The sequence below is a fragment of the Monodelphis domestica genome, chromosome 8, assembly GCF_027887165.1.
Source record: "Monodelphis domestica isolate mMonDom1 chromosome 8, mMonDom1.pri, whole genome shotgun sequence".
In the NCBI taxonomy this organism is placed as follows: Eukaryota; Metazoa; Chordata; class Mammalia; order Didelphimorphia; family Didelphidae; genus Monodelphis; species Monodelphis domestica.
In genome coordinates, this window is record NC_077234.1 from 30973381 (window position 1) to 30991088 (window position 17708).

Below are 17708 nucleotides of genomic sequence, written 5' to 3' on the forward strand. Positions count from 1 at the left end.
TTAAGGAAAACTGAGGTTGTTACTTGTCCAGAGTCACACATTCAGATTTGAACTCGGGTCTTCCCATCTCCAGGTCCAGTGCTCCATTCCCTGAGCCACCTTGTTGCCCCTAGTAGGTACTTAGTAAATACTTACTGAGACTGTGAGAGTGACTGAACAATATTTTGTGCAATTAAATTATTTGAGGTGGACATGTTTACAGAATTATTTTAATGGGCAGAATCAACGTCCAGTATCCAGTAACTACAGAGCCATGAAGGAATCTTAACAGTCATCCAAAATGCTCATTTTTTTCAGATTAGAGAAGCTTGGAGTTGGGACTTGTCTATTGTCATAGAGCTCTTAAAAGGCAGAACAGAGATGTAAGCCCAAGGGCTGCACTTTCTACTGAATTATGCTACTCCCATTTTAAATATTAAAGAAACTCAATACTTTAGAAATACAGAAGGGAAATAAATAAATCTTAAGGGAAGGCTACAAGGACATGCGTGCATGATTGATTCAACTTTGCCAATCCTCAAGATTTTTCATGGGGGCAGCTGGGTAGCTCAGGGGATTGAGAGCCAGGCCTCGAGACGGGAGGTCCTAGGTTCAAATCTGGCCTCAGACACTTCCCAGCTGTGTGACCCTGGGCAAGTCACTTCACCCCCATTGCCTAGCCCTTACCATTCTTCTGCCTTGGAGCCAATACATAGTATTGACTCCAAGACAGAAGGTAAGGGTTTTATAAAAATAAAAAAAATAAATAAATAAAAAGAATTTTCAGGATGACTAGGAATTGTCCAGCATTCATTCCCTTATTCTCTTTTGGTAGAGAACTGTGCTTTGATTATTGAAGCATGAGAACCAAAAGAAACTTATTAAAAAATCCCTTTCTTCGTGAGAACTTTATTAAGATTTATTTTTTTTTCATGAGAACTTTTTTAAATGGCCACCATTTAAAATCTCAAAAGATGATGCTCAACCTGTGAGTCATGGCGGGTAGTGGTGGGAGGGAGAAGAACGATGAGAGTGGAAAACGACTCTTCGTTTTTGTAATCCTTTATTTTTTTTTAGTTGCTCCTCCCATAGTAATGTACTGAAATGCATAACAGTTACATTGTACAAAGCATTTGAAGAAAAGTACCTCAACTTGCCGATTATTTCAAAATGAGATTACAAACAGAAAGAAAACAAATCTGAGCCCTCGCTGAAGGGCAAAATAACTGAATACAGTCCATTCTTTCTTTCTTTCTTTTAACATAGGTCTGAAACACTTCATCTTACAAATAGGATTAACATGAACATAACATCACACAAGCTTGCAGACAACCAGCATAAAATATTGGATACAGTTTTAATCAGAAGAATCATGCTTTCATGAAGAAATCATAACTGTTTATACAATTGAATCAGTTTACGGTTTTACAAAAACTAAGTTGCATCTATTCGTTATTTAGTTCATTAAAAGGAAAAAAAAATGAAACGAACAAAGAGAGAAAAAAAAAAGGAATGTTAAGAAAAACACTGCTTGGCACTCCCGTGCACACAGGTGAATTTGCCTGGCTCCTTGAAAGGCAGAATGGGGGTGTGCCTCGGACATCATAAAATAGTGGCAGAATTGGAACAGTGCTATTTTAATCAACAAACAACAGTTTGCCAAGAAATAAATACACGATACATACAACACAAAAAAAAAAGAAATTAAACATTAAAAAACAGTGACATGATTGTCTAAAATTAAAATGTTATTACAATGATTTGGCAAACATTTTATTAGTGGTACAGCGGTACTGGGGTGATGAATAGGCTATTTCACGGACGGAACCTCTGTGAGCATTGAACATCCATAGTTTACAATATACACATACCCTTTATGCATTTTTTTCCCCTAAACAATGTAGTTAAGAAGGCAAAAGTTAAGGTGGGAAAAGAACCCAAAGTACTCCCTGTTGTCAGTTTCTACGATAATCGAGTGTGCATTTCATACAACTAATTCAGTCTTCGAAGGGTTAAATTACATAAAGCTTTAACAAAGAGGGAAAAATAATGTAGATAAAAGCAACTGTTCCCAATCACGTGTCAAATGAGCTGGTACAAAAGACTCAGTTTCTTGATTTTTAAAGGAGTGCTCCTATGTGTATCAATGCCACCGTTTCCAACTCCCTCCCTCGTCCCACCCGCACCCGCCTGCCCCAGAGCGGGGTGAACTGGAAGATGCCTCTGGCCCACCAAGCTTTTCTTTCATTCTTTGAGTTGCATTGATCCTCCAGAAGTCAGCAGCTGCCTTTGCTGTGCAAAACAAAATATTGAGAATAAATAGTTTCTTTTTTTCATTTTCTTTCTTTTTTTTAAAATTATTCAGTTTAAGGTCACCAGACTTTAAAGGGGTGACCCAGCAGATTTATAAGGCATTCTGCTCAGCAGTCTTTTAAATAGTCCCCTACGGAGGAGCCGTGCTACTGGACTGGACTTGGTCCCAATTCTGGTCGGACGTCACAAGGTCATACGTGGCTAAGAGACTGGATGGCACCGGATTCTGCAGCAGCCCTCGCCATACTGTGCCACATGTTGGGAGAACCGTGAGATGGAGAGTGGAGGGAGTCCTTGTCAGAGAGTGACAACATCATAGCATAGGCCTATGAGGAAAAACAAGAGTCAAGGTCAGGTTTATTGGGGAAAAAAAATGCAAAAAAGTAATAAGACAATCATGGATCCATCCTCTTGTCACTGAATCCAAAAGCCAAGATGCATAAACCCAGAGAGTGTTGGAATTTGGAGGGACCTTAGAGATTAGCCAGTTGAACTAACTTCCTTTTACAGAAGAAGGAAACTGAGGCACACATTGGTTGAATGTCTTGCCCAACAGGGACAGGGGTCTCCAGACTCCTAGGCAAAGCTCTGTTCCATCACACTTTACTACTTGCTAAGTGAGGAAACTCAAAGACTTTGGATTTGAAAGGAGATGTAAAATAATAATTTTTTTTAAGCCAAAAAGCCAGAACTTTCTGACCAACTTATGAGCTAGTACCTGCCTGGCAAAAAGCAGACAGGGGTTCTCAGGGAGGAAATGAGATCTCTTCCCTATTGCCATGCCAAGTCCTGAATAACACTTCAGTGCATCCCAGCGTGGAGCCAAAGAAAATATCCCAATGCAATATTTAAGCCTTGACTTGCGAGTGAACTTTTCACTGCTGATTTGCCAATGTTGGTCTCATCACTGAATTGGCTTGTCATGCTAGTCTTGATGTGGAATCACTGAGAGTCCTGCCAAAGACATTCCACCATCCTTGGTAAACAAGAGGAAAATGTTTTTGTTGTTAGGCAGCATTTTTATTACTCTGAGTCGTGTTAAGACATGGAGCTGGGCTGTCACCAAAACTAAGTAAGTCATGGCAGCCAGTGGTGGGACTCATCCATGCTACCATCAACCCAAATACATCCAGGGTGTCTCTTCTGTGAGCACATCGCCCTAGCAACACCCAAAAAGCCACAGGGATGGCTATTTTCAATCTCAACCGTACCCAACCAATGCAGATATGTATACATATTCTTAGGATTTGGGGAAAATTAGAAGCATCCTTGAGCTCTTGCCAAGCTCCACTTAGAGACTCATAAGGATGAAGTTAGGAAATAGCATAGCTGAAGGCTCATGCACCGAAATGGGTCCATTTGTGAAGGGCCTGAACATGTGGAAATTGGTCATTGGGACCTCTTCAAAGAAAAGACAAATTCAGGGTTTAAAAAATAACAAAAATAATATTTAAAACTTTCTTGTATTATTAAAGATAATCTAGATGGAGAGAGCACTGGACCAAAAGGCTAGAAACCAGGGTTCTAATGCTAGTTCCAATATCATCCCTCTCTATTTTAGTTCCTTTCTGGTAAAATTAAGGGATGTGTGGATCCAGCCTATCTAATAAATATGGACAAAAATAAACCTGAATTAACAGTTTAAAAAATATTAATTCACCCAAGAGTTTAAGAGGGAAAATCAATTATTAATGAATGTTCAGTCCATTTTCCAAATAGATGTATATTCAAAAGTTTATACCTTATAGAAATTATGTCTATATGTGGGTGTGCAAGTTATAGGTTCTGTTTCTTTAAATACATCTATAATTAACCTTACTGGCCCTGGATCCATATTTGTCTAATTCCAGGATCCCAAATAGCAAATGGACAGTCCTCTTGGGCAAATGGATCCATTTTCCATAGAAGACTCCATATATATATATATATATATATATATATATATATATATATATATATATTCATGCTAATTTAAGTATGGCCAGTCCAGTCTCCAAACATAATTCCATCTCTCTGCATTATGTTATGACTAAGCATGGGCTACTGGTTCTTCTCTTTTATAAGCTACACATCACTTACAAAGAGCAAGGCAGGGCTGCCTTGTTGTTACCTACTTACATGCTAATTAAAAGAATAATGTAGGTTCATTACTGTCTTCAGAATTTCAGAAAACAATAGAAAGATGAAAGTATAGAGGACTTAGTGATGACATCTTGAAACACTGAGGGGCAGAAATTACATTGTTAGAGGTCTCAAACTAGAAAGTTCTTGGCTTTGTCCCTTAAAGTTTATGTGACTTGTGGTTATATATCACCCTCCTGGGGCTCAATATCCCTAGCTCTCAATTAGGAAGAGGGACTGGATGGCCACTGAGGTTCCTTCCAGCCTTAAATTCTGGGATCCTCGGGGACAGATTCTGAAATTAGCCCTGAGACACTCAGACTTTCTTGAAACCAAAAAAAAAAAAGTTCTACATTTTGATAGAGACTAAAAAAAAAAATATAACTATTTTCCTTGGTGGAAGCAGATTTGTGAGAGGTAGAAGGCAATCCCTCAAGAGAATAGACAAGAAAGGAAATCCTTACTTCTTTGGAGGATGCCTAGCTTTTTCTGTGGTCACTCTAAGGAATGGGAGGTCACATGGAAGGGCCATGAAGAAAATATCCAATTTAATAGACATTCTCTAACCATCTGCTATAGATCAAGCACAGACCTAGTCAATAGGGATACAGATAAAATATAAAGATAAATAAAATAAAATAATATTTGCCTTCCAGGGGCTTACATTCAATTGTGGGGTATTGATCAATTTATATTTTGGAGAAGGTGAGAACATTAATAATTCTCTGGTTCAGAAAAGTCTTCCCAAGGGAAATAGCCTTGAAGGAAGCTAAGAATTCCAAGAGGCAGGTGGGGAAGAAAACTGTACTCCAGGCATACATGAGGGAGAAGAAAGAGCAGCAGAAAGAGATGGAATGCTCAGTGTGGGAAACAGTTAATAGGTCAATTTGTTAGATTATAGAATAAAGGAAAGGAATTAATGTGGCATAAACTGGAAAAAGGTAGGTGGAGCCAGACTGCAAAGGTCCCTAATTCTAAGCTGAAGGATATGTGCTTTATTTTAAAGACAAAAGAGAGCCAGTGAATCATCTTGAGCAGGGGAGCAACACTGTCCTATCTGTACCTTAGGAAACTCTTTGGCCTTTGGGTGGAAGATGGCTCAGGGAAAGGAAAGACTGAAACAGCAATCCCAGGACTCATCCTGTGCCTCATTCTAAGCCTCCTGAACTTCCTAGGACCCCTTGGGTTTCCAATGACCCTCAGACGTGCTTCTTGCTACAAGACAACTAGGGAAGTGGGGAGAAATGGGGCCAGAGAAAACTGAAACCATTAATAGCTCCAAATATAGGGAAAGGACTGAAGGGGAAGGTGTGAGGGATTGGAGAAGAAGGAAGCCAATGGGCTGCCCAGTCCCTGGTCTCTTCTCTTCAGCCCACCTTGGTAAGGCAGAAGCAATGGTTCATTTGGATTCAGAAGACCTGAGTCAACTCCTAGCTTTATTAACCACGATGTGTTTGGCTTTGGACCATTCATTTTCTCTGGGTATCAGTTTCCTCATTTACCAGTTGTAAAGGGCAGGGAAAGAGGGGGTGGTTAATAAATGATCCCCACGGTCCTTTCAGGGCTCCAATCCATTATCTCTTGGTTAACATTGAGAGCAAAGTAAGCCATGTATCATGCCTGACTTGGATGGCTTTTTTTAAACCTTTGCCTTCTGTCTCAGAATCAATACTAAGTACTGATACTGAGGCAGAAGAATGCTTGGCATGGAGTCACCTGGCCAGAGTCCCCCAGCTGGGCAAGTGTCTGTGGCCAGATTGGAACCTAAGTCCTCCCAACTCCCCCTATGGCGTTCTATCCACGGAACCACCTCACTGCCCAAGAGGTGTCTATGTGAAGCGTGAACCTCTCCTTGAAAAGTAAAGGAAATCTCGTTAAATTGGTTCTTTTGTCTACGCCCATGAAACAACTGCATGACTGATTCTTTGGTCCTGGCATAGTCACAGTCTAAGCCAAGATGCCCAGACCACAGAGATGGCCCGTTCCTCGCCCTCCTGAAAATGACGACGATGATGATTATATCACGACATCCCAATTTTTCCTGTCTGTTGGATTAATTGGATACTTATTGCATTGGGGCAGAATCTTTACTGTTGTGCAAAAATGGAAACTGAGTCTCATCAGAGAAAGAATTGGAGTCTCCCATCAGCTCTAAATACCAAGGGATGTGATGAGTGTTGGGGGACCAAAACATGTGTAGTTGAGTATCGTCATTCGAATGATAACGGTTACCTCCCTACCCTTGCCCGCATCTCTTCTCTCTCCAGGTCCACTACTCAGCCATTTAACAAGCATTAAGCAATGATAACAAGGATGATGACAAATGTAGCTTTTCTCATTTAATCCTTAAAATAATAAATATATATTTATTTAAGTAAATAATGATAAATAACATTTAAATAAATAATAATAAATAAAATAAGAGTGCCTAGGAGGCAGGCACTATTATTATCCCTATTTTACAGAAAAGAAACCTAAGGCTTAGAGAGAGGGTGACTTGCCCAAGGTCGCCCAGCCAGGAAAGATCTGGGGCCAAATTTGAATTCCAAATCTTTCTGACTCTTAAGTCTAGCACTCCATCCCCTGTGCTACCTCGATGCCTAGCTGTACCAGAGAAGAGCCAGCTGTAAAGTGTTTTACTGAGCATGAGGGAGGACATAAATTAAGCAGAGGAGAGAACCAGCCTTCCAGGATCTTGTTATCAATTCACTTAGACCGAGAGGTATTTATGCAAACTCAAAACACCTGGAGAGTCATTGCAAGGCAATCAGGGAAGCCAGCAAAACAGGGCATTCTGGCCGCAAGATGGGAGGAATTTGGTATAAAATTCAAAAGGTTCTCAGTGTACAGTTCAGAGGACATTGTACATTTGGAGGAGGGAGATTGTTAGTTAAGGAATCCCTCCCGAAAGGTGTCTTGCACCTTGGCTGCTGAGAAAAAGGAAAGAGGGACCGCAGAGCCTCTGGCTTTTCTCCTGGTAACTATGGACCCCAGATTCCATCATTACAAGGTCAGTGACTTTGGAGGAGACGTAGGGGGAGAAGGGAAGCATCCATGAGCTTCGTGGCCTCTGGAGCTATGGAAGAAAAGTAACATTTGGGGGAGTTTTTGTTCTTTGTTTATTTTTTTTCCCATGCACACACATTGCCAACACTTTTCTCTGAAGTCAAAACCTGGGGAAATATTCACCTGTGACTTGGACTTTCTGTATAGCGGCTGTTTAAGGTCCTCTGGCAGGTGGGAAGCACTACAAGACAGCTCAGCTTCATTATATTGAGTCTCGTCCATTTTCCTCATTTTGAGGCTATCTGTGAAGTATCTTATATGATCTAAAGCAGAAAGTCCACTTTTATACTCCTCCTCTTTATACCTAAAATGAACCAATGGGGAAGCTTAGTGGGTTTTTTTTTTTCTCAAGTTTGTCAATCAATCACATCTCTTTTCATATGAGCTTCTATAATTGGCAAGACCTTATATCCCTAGGTTTCAGCAGGAGGCACAGTATCTCCGTCTTCAGGTCCTTTGAAGCTGGTTACAAACATACCATTTGGAAAAAACACCTTCCTCTAACATCAGTTAATAGCCTTGGTGAAGAAGGATGGATGTGGGACGAAGACAAACTTCAATGACATGCTAAGTCAATAAGGCAGGAGAGGCTCATTTCCTAGCCCAGCCAGGCCTGGCTGTTATGGAACAAATACAGTTCTCAGGCTGCCTTATTATATCTAAGTAAAAATGGGGGGAAAAAATCTCCAAATGTAATTTTTTTCCCAGAATGATTCCATTTTCAATCACTCACTGGTCAGCGACTAGGATATGATTGTTGATGTATTCTCGACACTCATATATTCATGCAAAATTCTGCCTGTGATTTTTGATGGCTACAAATCAGGGGGCACCACAATGAGCTCCAAGTAATCACAATTGCAGACGACCCCAGGAAGCAATGGAAAGATATATGATGGGCATGAGTACGGCATAGAATATTCCTAAGGAGAATTTGCACCCAAGAAGTGGGTAAGAAACAACGTAAAAGGTGTATCCAAGGAGTGGGTGATTAGAGAAAGAGGTGGGGTGGCCATGAAGTGAGAGTGAGGGATAGCAGATAGATGGTCCCCGTGTAGCCCTGGGGCCATATTGTATTTAAAAAAAAAATAAAGACCTAAAGGAAGGCCTTCGGTGCACTAGGTGGACTCTCCATGGAGCTGTTATGAGTGGACACAGAAAAGATGAGTCATAAAGAATGAGATGTTTTAGATGGGTAGCAACCTGCTCTGACAATGGCTAGGACCAAGGGTCCACTGGAGTATTAGATAGATATAACCGATCCCGTATAGACAGCTTATTCATCTACTCAATAAAAGAAAGACCTGGAAGTTACTTGATCAATCCATGTAAAAAATAAGTCGGATCACTAAGGACACAATTTATAATATCTACTATGGTTAAATTAACTGGATAATTCCCAAATCTCCACTTTCATTCTGGTCACTGTAAACTTAGTCTCAGAAAATTGCCATCAACTAGCATCCTCATGCCATTTTCTTTAGTAGTGTCTAAAACAAATTCATCACATTTCCATAAATATGAATATATTTATGTGCTTAGCACACAATGCAATTTAAATAGTTTCATTATTACTGATTATTTCACAGACATCACTCACAAATCAAATCGAAATATCGTTTCCATAAAAAATAAGGAAAGTCGAAATCATGATGACTTCTGTATTCCATGATGGTTTAACTGGACAACAAGGCTCTGACTGACCTGCTTGGGGACGTCTTACAGTTCATTTCCAGAGCACTGGTTTCTTCATAATCATCCTCAGGGTTTCCTTCATGCAGATTGCTCGAAACTGGTTCCTTTCCTTGTTTCCCTGTCATGTCACTTTCTTCATCGTCTTCATCCAACAACGCCTCATCATCTCCCTCTTCATCATCCAGCAAGTCTGAATTCTGTCCGGCCACCAGGATCTTATCATCCTGAAAGTGGCTTCCATTCATCCTTGAAGAGAATGAAAATTAAATCAATCAATCAATAAGTAAATGAATGAATAAACTGGTTGGCATTATGAAAATCAAAGCAAATTTTATTATCAAGATCTTGAAAAAAAACTGCTTCCTATATTCAATATAATTATAGAAAATCCTCTTTCTTATATTCCATAGACAGTGTAAGGAGGCATGATCACTTTAAAAATAAAGAGATCAAAGTAAAAACCAGAGCATGCTGTCCTCGCTTCTATAATAAGACAATCTAGAATCTGAATGAGAAAAATCATTCCAAATTGGGGCCAAGTAGAATAAGCTAATCTCTTTCCCAAATGATAGTTCTTCAGATACTGGTCAACATGTCCCAGGATGTATTCTCTTCCCAAGGCTAAAATCTTCCATTTCCTCCAACCAAACTTCAAACCTGGTACTCTGGGATCCAATTGTTACGCTATTTATAGGATGATCGAATTAGATGTTAAATCCATCACTCAATCAACCAACATTTATTAAGCACTTCCTATTGTCCAGGCACCAGGATAAGCATCGGGGACATAAAGTCTAAAAGGAAATAGTCCTAGTTCTCCAGAAGCTTTCAGTCGTAATTATCCAGTTTATTGCCCTCATTTGATGGGTTTGGGTGAACTCCCCAAGGTCAAAGTAATTGCAGCAGAACTAAAGTTAGAAACCAAGTCCACTGATCACCATTCTAAAGTCCCTTCCACTCCACCAAGCCACCTAATGTACGTGTTAATTAAGAAACAAAAATTAAATTAAAAAAAAAACTCCAAAGTGAGTAAGTAGTTGTATCAAGTTTACGATGACTCTTTTTTTTTTACATCATGACGATCACATCTGTCCGATCCACCCTGGGGTTTTTTTCCCCCTATGTAATAAAAATCAGTACAGCTCAGCCTCACAATCTCAGGAAAAGAAGAAACAAAGGACCAGAAAACTCTAAGGAAACAGGAAGAGATGAAGAAGAAACCGCTAAGTCAAATCTTTATCAAACGAATTACACAACAAATATCTTTCCCTTTTTTAAAGTCAAAGAACGATGGGAATGTGCCCTAGAATGATAGAAAATACAGCCTTTCTTCAGAGATGCCAGTTTGTTTGGTTTTTTTTTTTTATTGTAAATTGAAATTTTATTATCCATCCCTTAAGAGCGAAATGTCATGTAAAGTGCCAGTCAGTAATACTTTCCAACAGAACATGTGCTATGCCTCCATTTTCTTATTTTTAAAACAAATGCAGTAAAGGAGGGCACCTCTGATTCTTCTATATTTACCCAATATTTGCTAAAACTACTGTTTGCAGGCAACCCTGAAGGAAAGACAAAGTAGGAACAGAGTCATGAGACTGAGTCAAAGGGATCCTCGCAGGCACCTCGTCCAATGCCCCTATTTCAGAGACAGGAGCCTGAGGTCCAGACAGGTGAAGAGAACATCAGAGCATCAGAGGCAGATTTGAACCCAGGTTTGCTGGGCTCACTGCTCCGGAGTTCCTGCGCCACTCGGTATGACTGATCATTATGCTTTCAAAGCCGGCCATTCCCAGAGGATACAATATTCATCCAAAACAATCTGATGTGCCAAATTAAGAAAGGAAGCCCTGGATGACTCACCATGCTCTCTACTTGCATCCTGTTTCGGGTGTGCTGGGGCCAGATGTGTGTACACACACACACACACACACACACACACACACACACACACACACACACTGATCACCAATTAAGAACTTAAAATGGGACTTGACCTTGCCTGCTTCAAACGGCATTTCCTCCCCCTTACATTCCACTCCGGTATCCCTGGGACTGTGTAATTAAAATAGGAATCACTCCGTGAGGCTGCCATCCGTCACCAGTGCCTGATGATGGCTTTGGATAAAAGAAACCAGGCTGAAAGATGCTTTCAATTGCAGACACTGACAAGTTGGAGCTTCCATCAAATTTCCTGGTGCCCTTGAAGGTTCGTGCATGCACCAAATTTGACATGCTTTTCAATCTGAAACACGCTCGGTTTCTGATTTCCTTTCTTCTTGGTTGGCCACATTTTTATCCTAGCTGAACAATCAGAAGTGGCTGTAGGCTTTTGAGATGACTTTGGAAAAATCTCTATAGTCAAATGCATTTACCCCAAATCTACTCTGATGAGCAAAGAACGGGAAGACATTTCCTTAGCTCTGCCAACAGGTACGAGGAGGAAGTGCGAGGCAGCGAGGTGGCAAAGTGCATAGAGCGCTAGACCTGGAGTCAGGGAGACCCAAGTTGAAATCTGGCTTCAGACATTAGTTGTGTGATCCTGAGTAAGTCACTGGAACTCTGTTTGCCTCTGTTTCCTCATCTGTAAAATGTAGATCCTAATAGGATCCATCTCCCAGGGTGATATGTGAGGATCAAGGGAGATAAGAATTATAAAGCACTTAGCATAGTGCCTGGCATATAATAAGCACTTTGTTTTTATTTGGTTTTGTTGGTTTGTTTTTTATTTATTATGTTATTTAATTGATTAATTTAGAGTATTTTTTCAGGATTACAAAAATTATGTTCTTTCCCCTAAACCCCTCCCATAGCCAACACACAATTCCACTGGGTTTTACATGTGTCATTGGTCAAGGCCTATTTCCATATTATTGATAATTGCACTAAGGTGATCAGTTAGAGTCTACATCCCCAGTCATATCCCCATCGACCCATGTGATCAAGCAGTTGGTTTTCTTCTGTGTTTCCGCTCCCACAGTTCTTTCTCTGGATGTGGAGAGCGTTCTTTCTCATGAGTCCCTCAGAATTGTCTTGGATTATTGCATTGTATAATAAGCACTTTAGTCACTAATTAGTATTATTTTCATCATGACTTTTATTTTAGTCTCTAATACCCAGATCATTTTGAGGACTGTCTTCTTTCTGTCCATGACGCCTAGCACAGTAGCCAATAAACAGATGATGGCAATAGCAATAATAATGATAAAGGTCAAAATAAGAAAGTTAATGCAAGAACACAAGATCTAACTAAATAAACTACATCCAGCAACTTACACTTAATGTTCTCAGTTGCCAAGGGTTAAACCACTTCAGGGTAGACATTTCAAAGGACAGCCCTGTTTACCAGACAGCCACAAGCAGTTGGTGGCCTATTGATCACTCAGTCACTAATAATGGAGCCCTTTACACTGGTCCTCTTGAATTAGCCAAATAATACCTGACTGGCAACTCATTTTCCATTTATTTTTGAGGTGGGCTGAGTTCCCTCCATCGTTTCATGTCTACTAGAGAGCCATTAAATTCATGTCCGCCACCCCACTTGGACTATTGTAATGTTCTCCTAACTGGTCCCTTTGTCTTCAGTCTCTCCCCTATTGTTGATGCCACAGTCCACATACTCATCAAGTTGTTATTCTTAAATTGTAAGACTGATGATAGATAGATGGATGGATGGATAGATAGATGGATTGATGGATGGATGAATGGATAGATACAGATGGATAGATGGATGGATGGATGGATGATTGGATAGATATAGATATCACTTCCTATTCAAAAAAAGTTTCTGACTCCTCAATGCCCCAATGATAACAATCATTTATGCGCATGTTGGTCCCACCCTCCATCCCACAGGATGCAAGCTCTTTAAAGGAAGGATTGTTTATTTTTGTCTCTCTATTTCCCCCTCTTCGAACAGTCCCTAGAACCAAGTAGGTACTTAATGGAAGTTCTAGATGGACTGAACTGAACAAATTACATTACATTTCATTCACATTCATGGCTGAGTTCATAACTTTTTAAAAAATTACTTTTCATGAAAAAAAAAAATCCCTCCCACCCTGAAGCTATAGCAGTCATGCTTTACCTTTCCTCAGCATTCCTTGGCGACTGATGACTGTGGTTGCTGTTTCCAATGAAATTTCGAATTTCTGTGAAGTAAGAATCCTCTTTGTCATCCAAGATGGCACCTGTGCTTTCCAGTTCAGAATGAGGCGATGATGTGGCAGTACCTAAGGGGAGGAAAAGTTCTTTTGGATAAAAGATGCAATTCAGAGTTGGAATGGTTGTACCTGAACCCAAACTTTCTGGATTCAGTTAGTGCCATTTGGCTATAAGAAATGCTGAAATCAGGATTGGAGTTCTACCCAACATAGGCAAATTGATTCTGCCCAAAATTCTGTTGAACTGTCTCTAGGCAGCAATGGAAGGACTCTGACTCCTGATGGTCACTACCACCATCATTCAGGTATCCTCCATGAATTCTTGAAGAATTTCATGATGGGTTTAGAGGGGAAGGAAGAGGATCTTTGTGAAAATAAAATGTAAACACCTTGTTGCCTCTGTTGAAGCATGTCTGACTCTTCACGACCCTGTTTGAGGTTTTCTTGGCAGATACCATAGAAGTTTACTATTTCCTCCTCCAGGTCATTTTACAGAAAAGGAAACTGAGGCTCCAGGAGCATGTTAACAAACTTCCTGAAGTCACATGAAGACACAGACATGGCACAGCTGGGATTCAAACAGTTCTGTAACTCAGTGAAGTTTCAGAACCATCCTGAGTCACTCGTAACTTAGGATCTAAAAGAACAGTTCCAGACATTCATTTTGAGGACCAGCATCTAAGAACATTTCGGGGTCTTTTCAAAGAATTAATTCTGTTTCCCAGTCACAAACTAGTACAAATACATCTCTACGCTTCTCCACATTTTTTTTACATGTCTAGCTATGATATACATTCAGGCATATCTAGCCCAATAGCATTCACTCATTCTTGAGAATAACCCTATGGAGCCTCCTACCCATATCAAATATCTCCGTCTACACTTCGTACAGTGACAAAATACCTCTGTAAACCCTCCTGGAAAGGATAGATGAGAATGCTGTGAGGTGTTTGCCAGAGGAGACAACCACCCAAACAGAGACATACTTGATTGAGTAGTTCAACAATAAACTCATCTAGATTGTTCCCTGACCTGCTCTGAAGCCCTGGGGAGCTCCAGAGGACATTTCCAGTGGCTGCCCATCTGCTCCTCCATCCTACTATGATCCAAGGGTTGCTTTTCATGCACAGATCAGATCCCAGGGGAAAAGGATGCTCCCCCATCGTGGGAGAAACTCTGCTTGGCCAAGGACCCGTCCCTGCTGAGTTGGGACCATGACCGAAGGTTGATTTCTTGGGGGTTCTGATTATTTTATTTATTTCTTTGTATCCCCAGAACCTGGTACAGTGCCTGCCGCACAGATCTTGACCGCCTACAGAGACGGATACGTTAAGGCTCCACATTCATCACAGGTTCAACCAAATGGAAGTACCTCAAATGGTGGGACTAATTCATGACACGATATGAAATCAAACAAGAAGCCCAACTGGAATTGGCTGGGAACACAGCCATAAGAGTTCAAGTTCATTTATCCTTTAACGCCACATCTCTTAAAATATAAGCAAAAGGGTTTTGGTTTTTTTTCCAGCCTATTGAGAAAATGGTTCACCTACCAGACATGTTCCCATTCTCGTGTTTCTTTAGGTGTCTGTCTAAGTTGGTCTGTTGGCCAAAACATCGGTCACACAAGTGACATTTGAAGGGTTTCTCCTTATTGTGGATGTTGCGCACGTGCCGCTGTAAGTTGGAAGATATGCTGAATGATCGATCGCAGTATTTGCATCTGAAACAAACAAAACAGGTCCAAAACAGTCAAAACTAAGGGTGCTTCTTTTAATCCAGAGAATACAGTATAAGCTCTAGGAGAGCAGTTGGAGACCTCAAAGAAAAGGTCTGGACGCACATAGAAGCTTGCCTGATAATCTTTCCTTTGCCTTCATTCCAGCATTTCCATCTCCGTGGCATCCCCTTTCCTTTACCAGTTAGCCCTAGTACTACCTTCAACAGGAAGCGGATCTATATCACCCAGCTCCTAAAGTGACTTTAGAAGTGACTAAAGTGATCTCCAGCAGATCTAATCTAAGGGCTGTGGTTCTGGTCCTCCATCCTACCATCTCCAGTTGCTAGGGGTTACTTTTTTATTTATCAATCAGGTCCCAACGTGAAAGGCTGCTCCCCATCATGAGAAAAACCTTCATTTTGTCAAGAACCTGGCCCTTCTGGATTTGGGACAGGTTCTGGACAAAATGAAGGTTCTTCTGGCCCTTCTGGATTTGGGACAGGTTCTGGACAAAATGAAGGTTCTTCTGGCCCTTCTGGATTTGGGACAGGTTCTGGACAAAATGAAGGTTCTTCTGGCCCTTCTGGATTTGGGACAGGTTCTGGACAAAATGAAGGTTCTTCTGGCCCTTCTGGATTTGGGACAGGTTCCGGACAAAATGAAGGTTCTTCTGGCCCTTCTGGATTTGGGACAGGTTCCGGACAAAATGAAGGTTCTTCTGGCCCTTCTGGATTTGGGACAGGTTCCGGACAAAATGAAGGTTCTTCTGGCCCTTCTGGATTTGGGACAGGTTCCGGACAAAATGAAGGTTCTTCTGGCCCTTCTGGATTTGGGACAGGTTCCGGACAAAATGAAGGTTCTTCTGGCCCTTCTGGATTTGGGACAGGTTCCGGACAAAATGAAGGTTCTTCTGGCCCTTCTGGATTTGGGACAGGTTCCGGACAAAATGAAGGTTCTTCTGGCCCTTCTGGATTTGGGACAGGTTCCGGACAAAATGAAGGTTCTTCTGGCCCTTCTGGATTTGGGACAGGTTCCGGACAAAATGAAGGTTCTTCTGGCCCTTCTGGATTTGGGACAGGTTCCGGACAAAATGAAGGTTCTTCTGGCCCTTCTGGATTTGGGACAGGTTCCGGACAAAATGAAGGTTCTTCTGGCCCTTCTGGCCCTCCTGGATTTGGGACAGGTTCCGGACAAAATGAAGGTTCTTCTGGCCCTTCTGGATTTGGGACAGGTTCCGGACAAAATGAAGGTTCTTCTGGCCCTTCTGGATTTGGGACAGGTTCTGGACAAAATGAAGGTTCTTCTGGCCCTTCTGGATTTGGGACAGGTTCTGGACAAAATGAAGGTTCTTCTGGCCCTTCTGGATTTGGGACAGGTTCTGGACAAAATGAAGGTTCTTCTGGCCCTTCTGGATTTGGGACAGGTTCTGGACAAAATGAAGGTTCTTCTGGCCCTTCTGGATTTGGGACAGGTTCTGGACAAAATGAAGGTTCTTCTGGCCCTTCTGGATTTGGGACAGGTTCTGGACAAAATGAAGATTTTCTCATGATGGGGGAGCAGCCTTTCAATTTGGGATCTGATGAATTTGGACCCCAACAAAAGGTGAATTTCTTAGGAGTTCAGATTATTTAATTTGTTTCTTTGTCTCTATTTAGTATTTATTCTGCAGCTATTAGATAAATATTTATTATTGTACATGTTGTCTCTTCCTAATAGAATGCAAGATCCCTGAGGGCTGGGGCTATTTCATTCTTGTCTTTGTGTTCTCAACATGTGGAACAGTACCTGGCACATAGTAGGCATTTTTAAATGTTGGTGGATTGATGAATAGAAAAACGTTCTTTTTCGATCTGCTTCATTTTAGAGAAGCCAGTTAGGTGAGGTTTAAAGTCACACTGTGATATCACGGCAATTCCAGTCCCCCCATTCAACTGCTGTTATGTTTTAAAATTACTTTTATGAGAAAAAAAAACAATATTTATTGCCTGAAATGAGTTGGGCAAATTAACTTTAATATTTTCAAAGTACTCCTTGCCAAGTTAAGGAATTTGAAAAGTAAATCACAATTTTGTTACTTTATGTCCTGCCAATATAACACAATTAAACACTTTGAGGAGAAAAAAAAATAACATGAAATAAATTCCCTCTAATATTCAAATAAGGTAAGAAGGCCATTTTTTCTCTGTTCAAAATCATAGTCTGATTAAATCTTTTCTTGAGGAATTAGCTTTCTTGATTGGCAATCCCAAAGGAAATTTCATTTATCTTCCCCAACCCAGCAATAAACAATTCGAGTCTTTAATACTGTGCCAACGTGAGAAGTGGAGTCTATCACTTGTGTACCAGAAGCATCAATTTTCATACTCCAGAGTGATTTGGGGGCCCTGAAGCCTTCACTGGATTGCTCCTTAAGCAATACTAAGCCATGCTAGAGCTACTCCAAATTCCTTTTCTGGCTCGTGACCAAGAACTTTCTATATGAGCTCCTTTCCTTCTTTTTCAATTCTTCCACTTTGTTTTCCCTAAACAAATGTATGATACTGAACAAGATCATTGTTCCCCAATAGCAACGATCTAGTTTGTCAATCGTGGCTTTATCAGTTCTCAGGCTGGGAAACCATCATTTACTTCAAAGTATCTCTTGAGTAAGGAAT

At 40.8% G+C, this 17708-nt stretch overlaps 1 protein-coding gene across 14 annotated transcripts in view; it reads right to left on the bottom strand.

The window, feature by feature from the left end:
- Positions 1-1025: 1025 nt before the first annotated feature.
- Positions 1026-17708, bottom strand: part of MECOM (MDS1 and EVI1 complex locus) — a 711707-nt gene continuing 695024 nt past the window's right edge. For 10 of the 14 annotated variants that reach the window (XM_056808204.1, XM_056808203.1, XM_056808206.1 and 7 more), the window contains 5 exons: positions 14888-15057; positions 13259-13403; positions 9184-9420; positions 7603-7783; positions 1026-2618 (listed from right to left, as the gene is read on the bottom strand). In XM_056808204.1, the coding sequence (XP_056664182.1) occupies positions 2484-2618; positions 7603-7783; positions 9184-9420; positions 13259-13403; positions 14888-15057 (868 nt within the window). In that variant the 3' untranslated portion in view covers positions 1026-2483. The remainder of the gene's footprint in view (positions 2619-7602; positions 7784-9183; positions 9421-13258; positions 13404-14887; positions 15058-17708) is intronic. The other 4 variants (XM_056808208.1, XM_056808207.1, XM_056808210.1 and 1 more) reach the window with 1 other exon arrangement.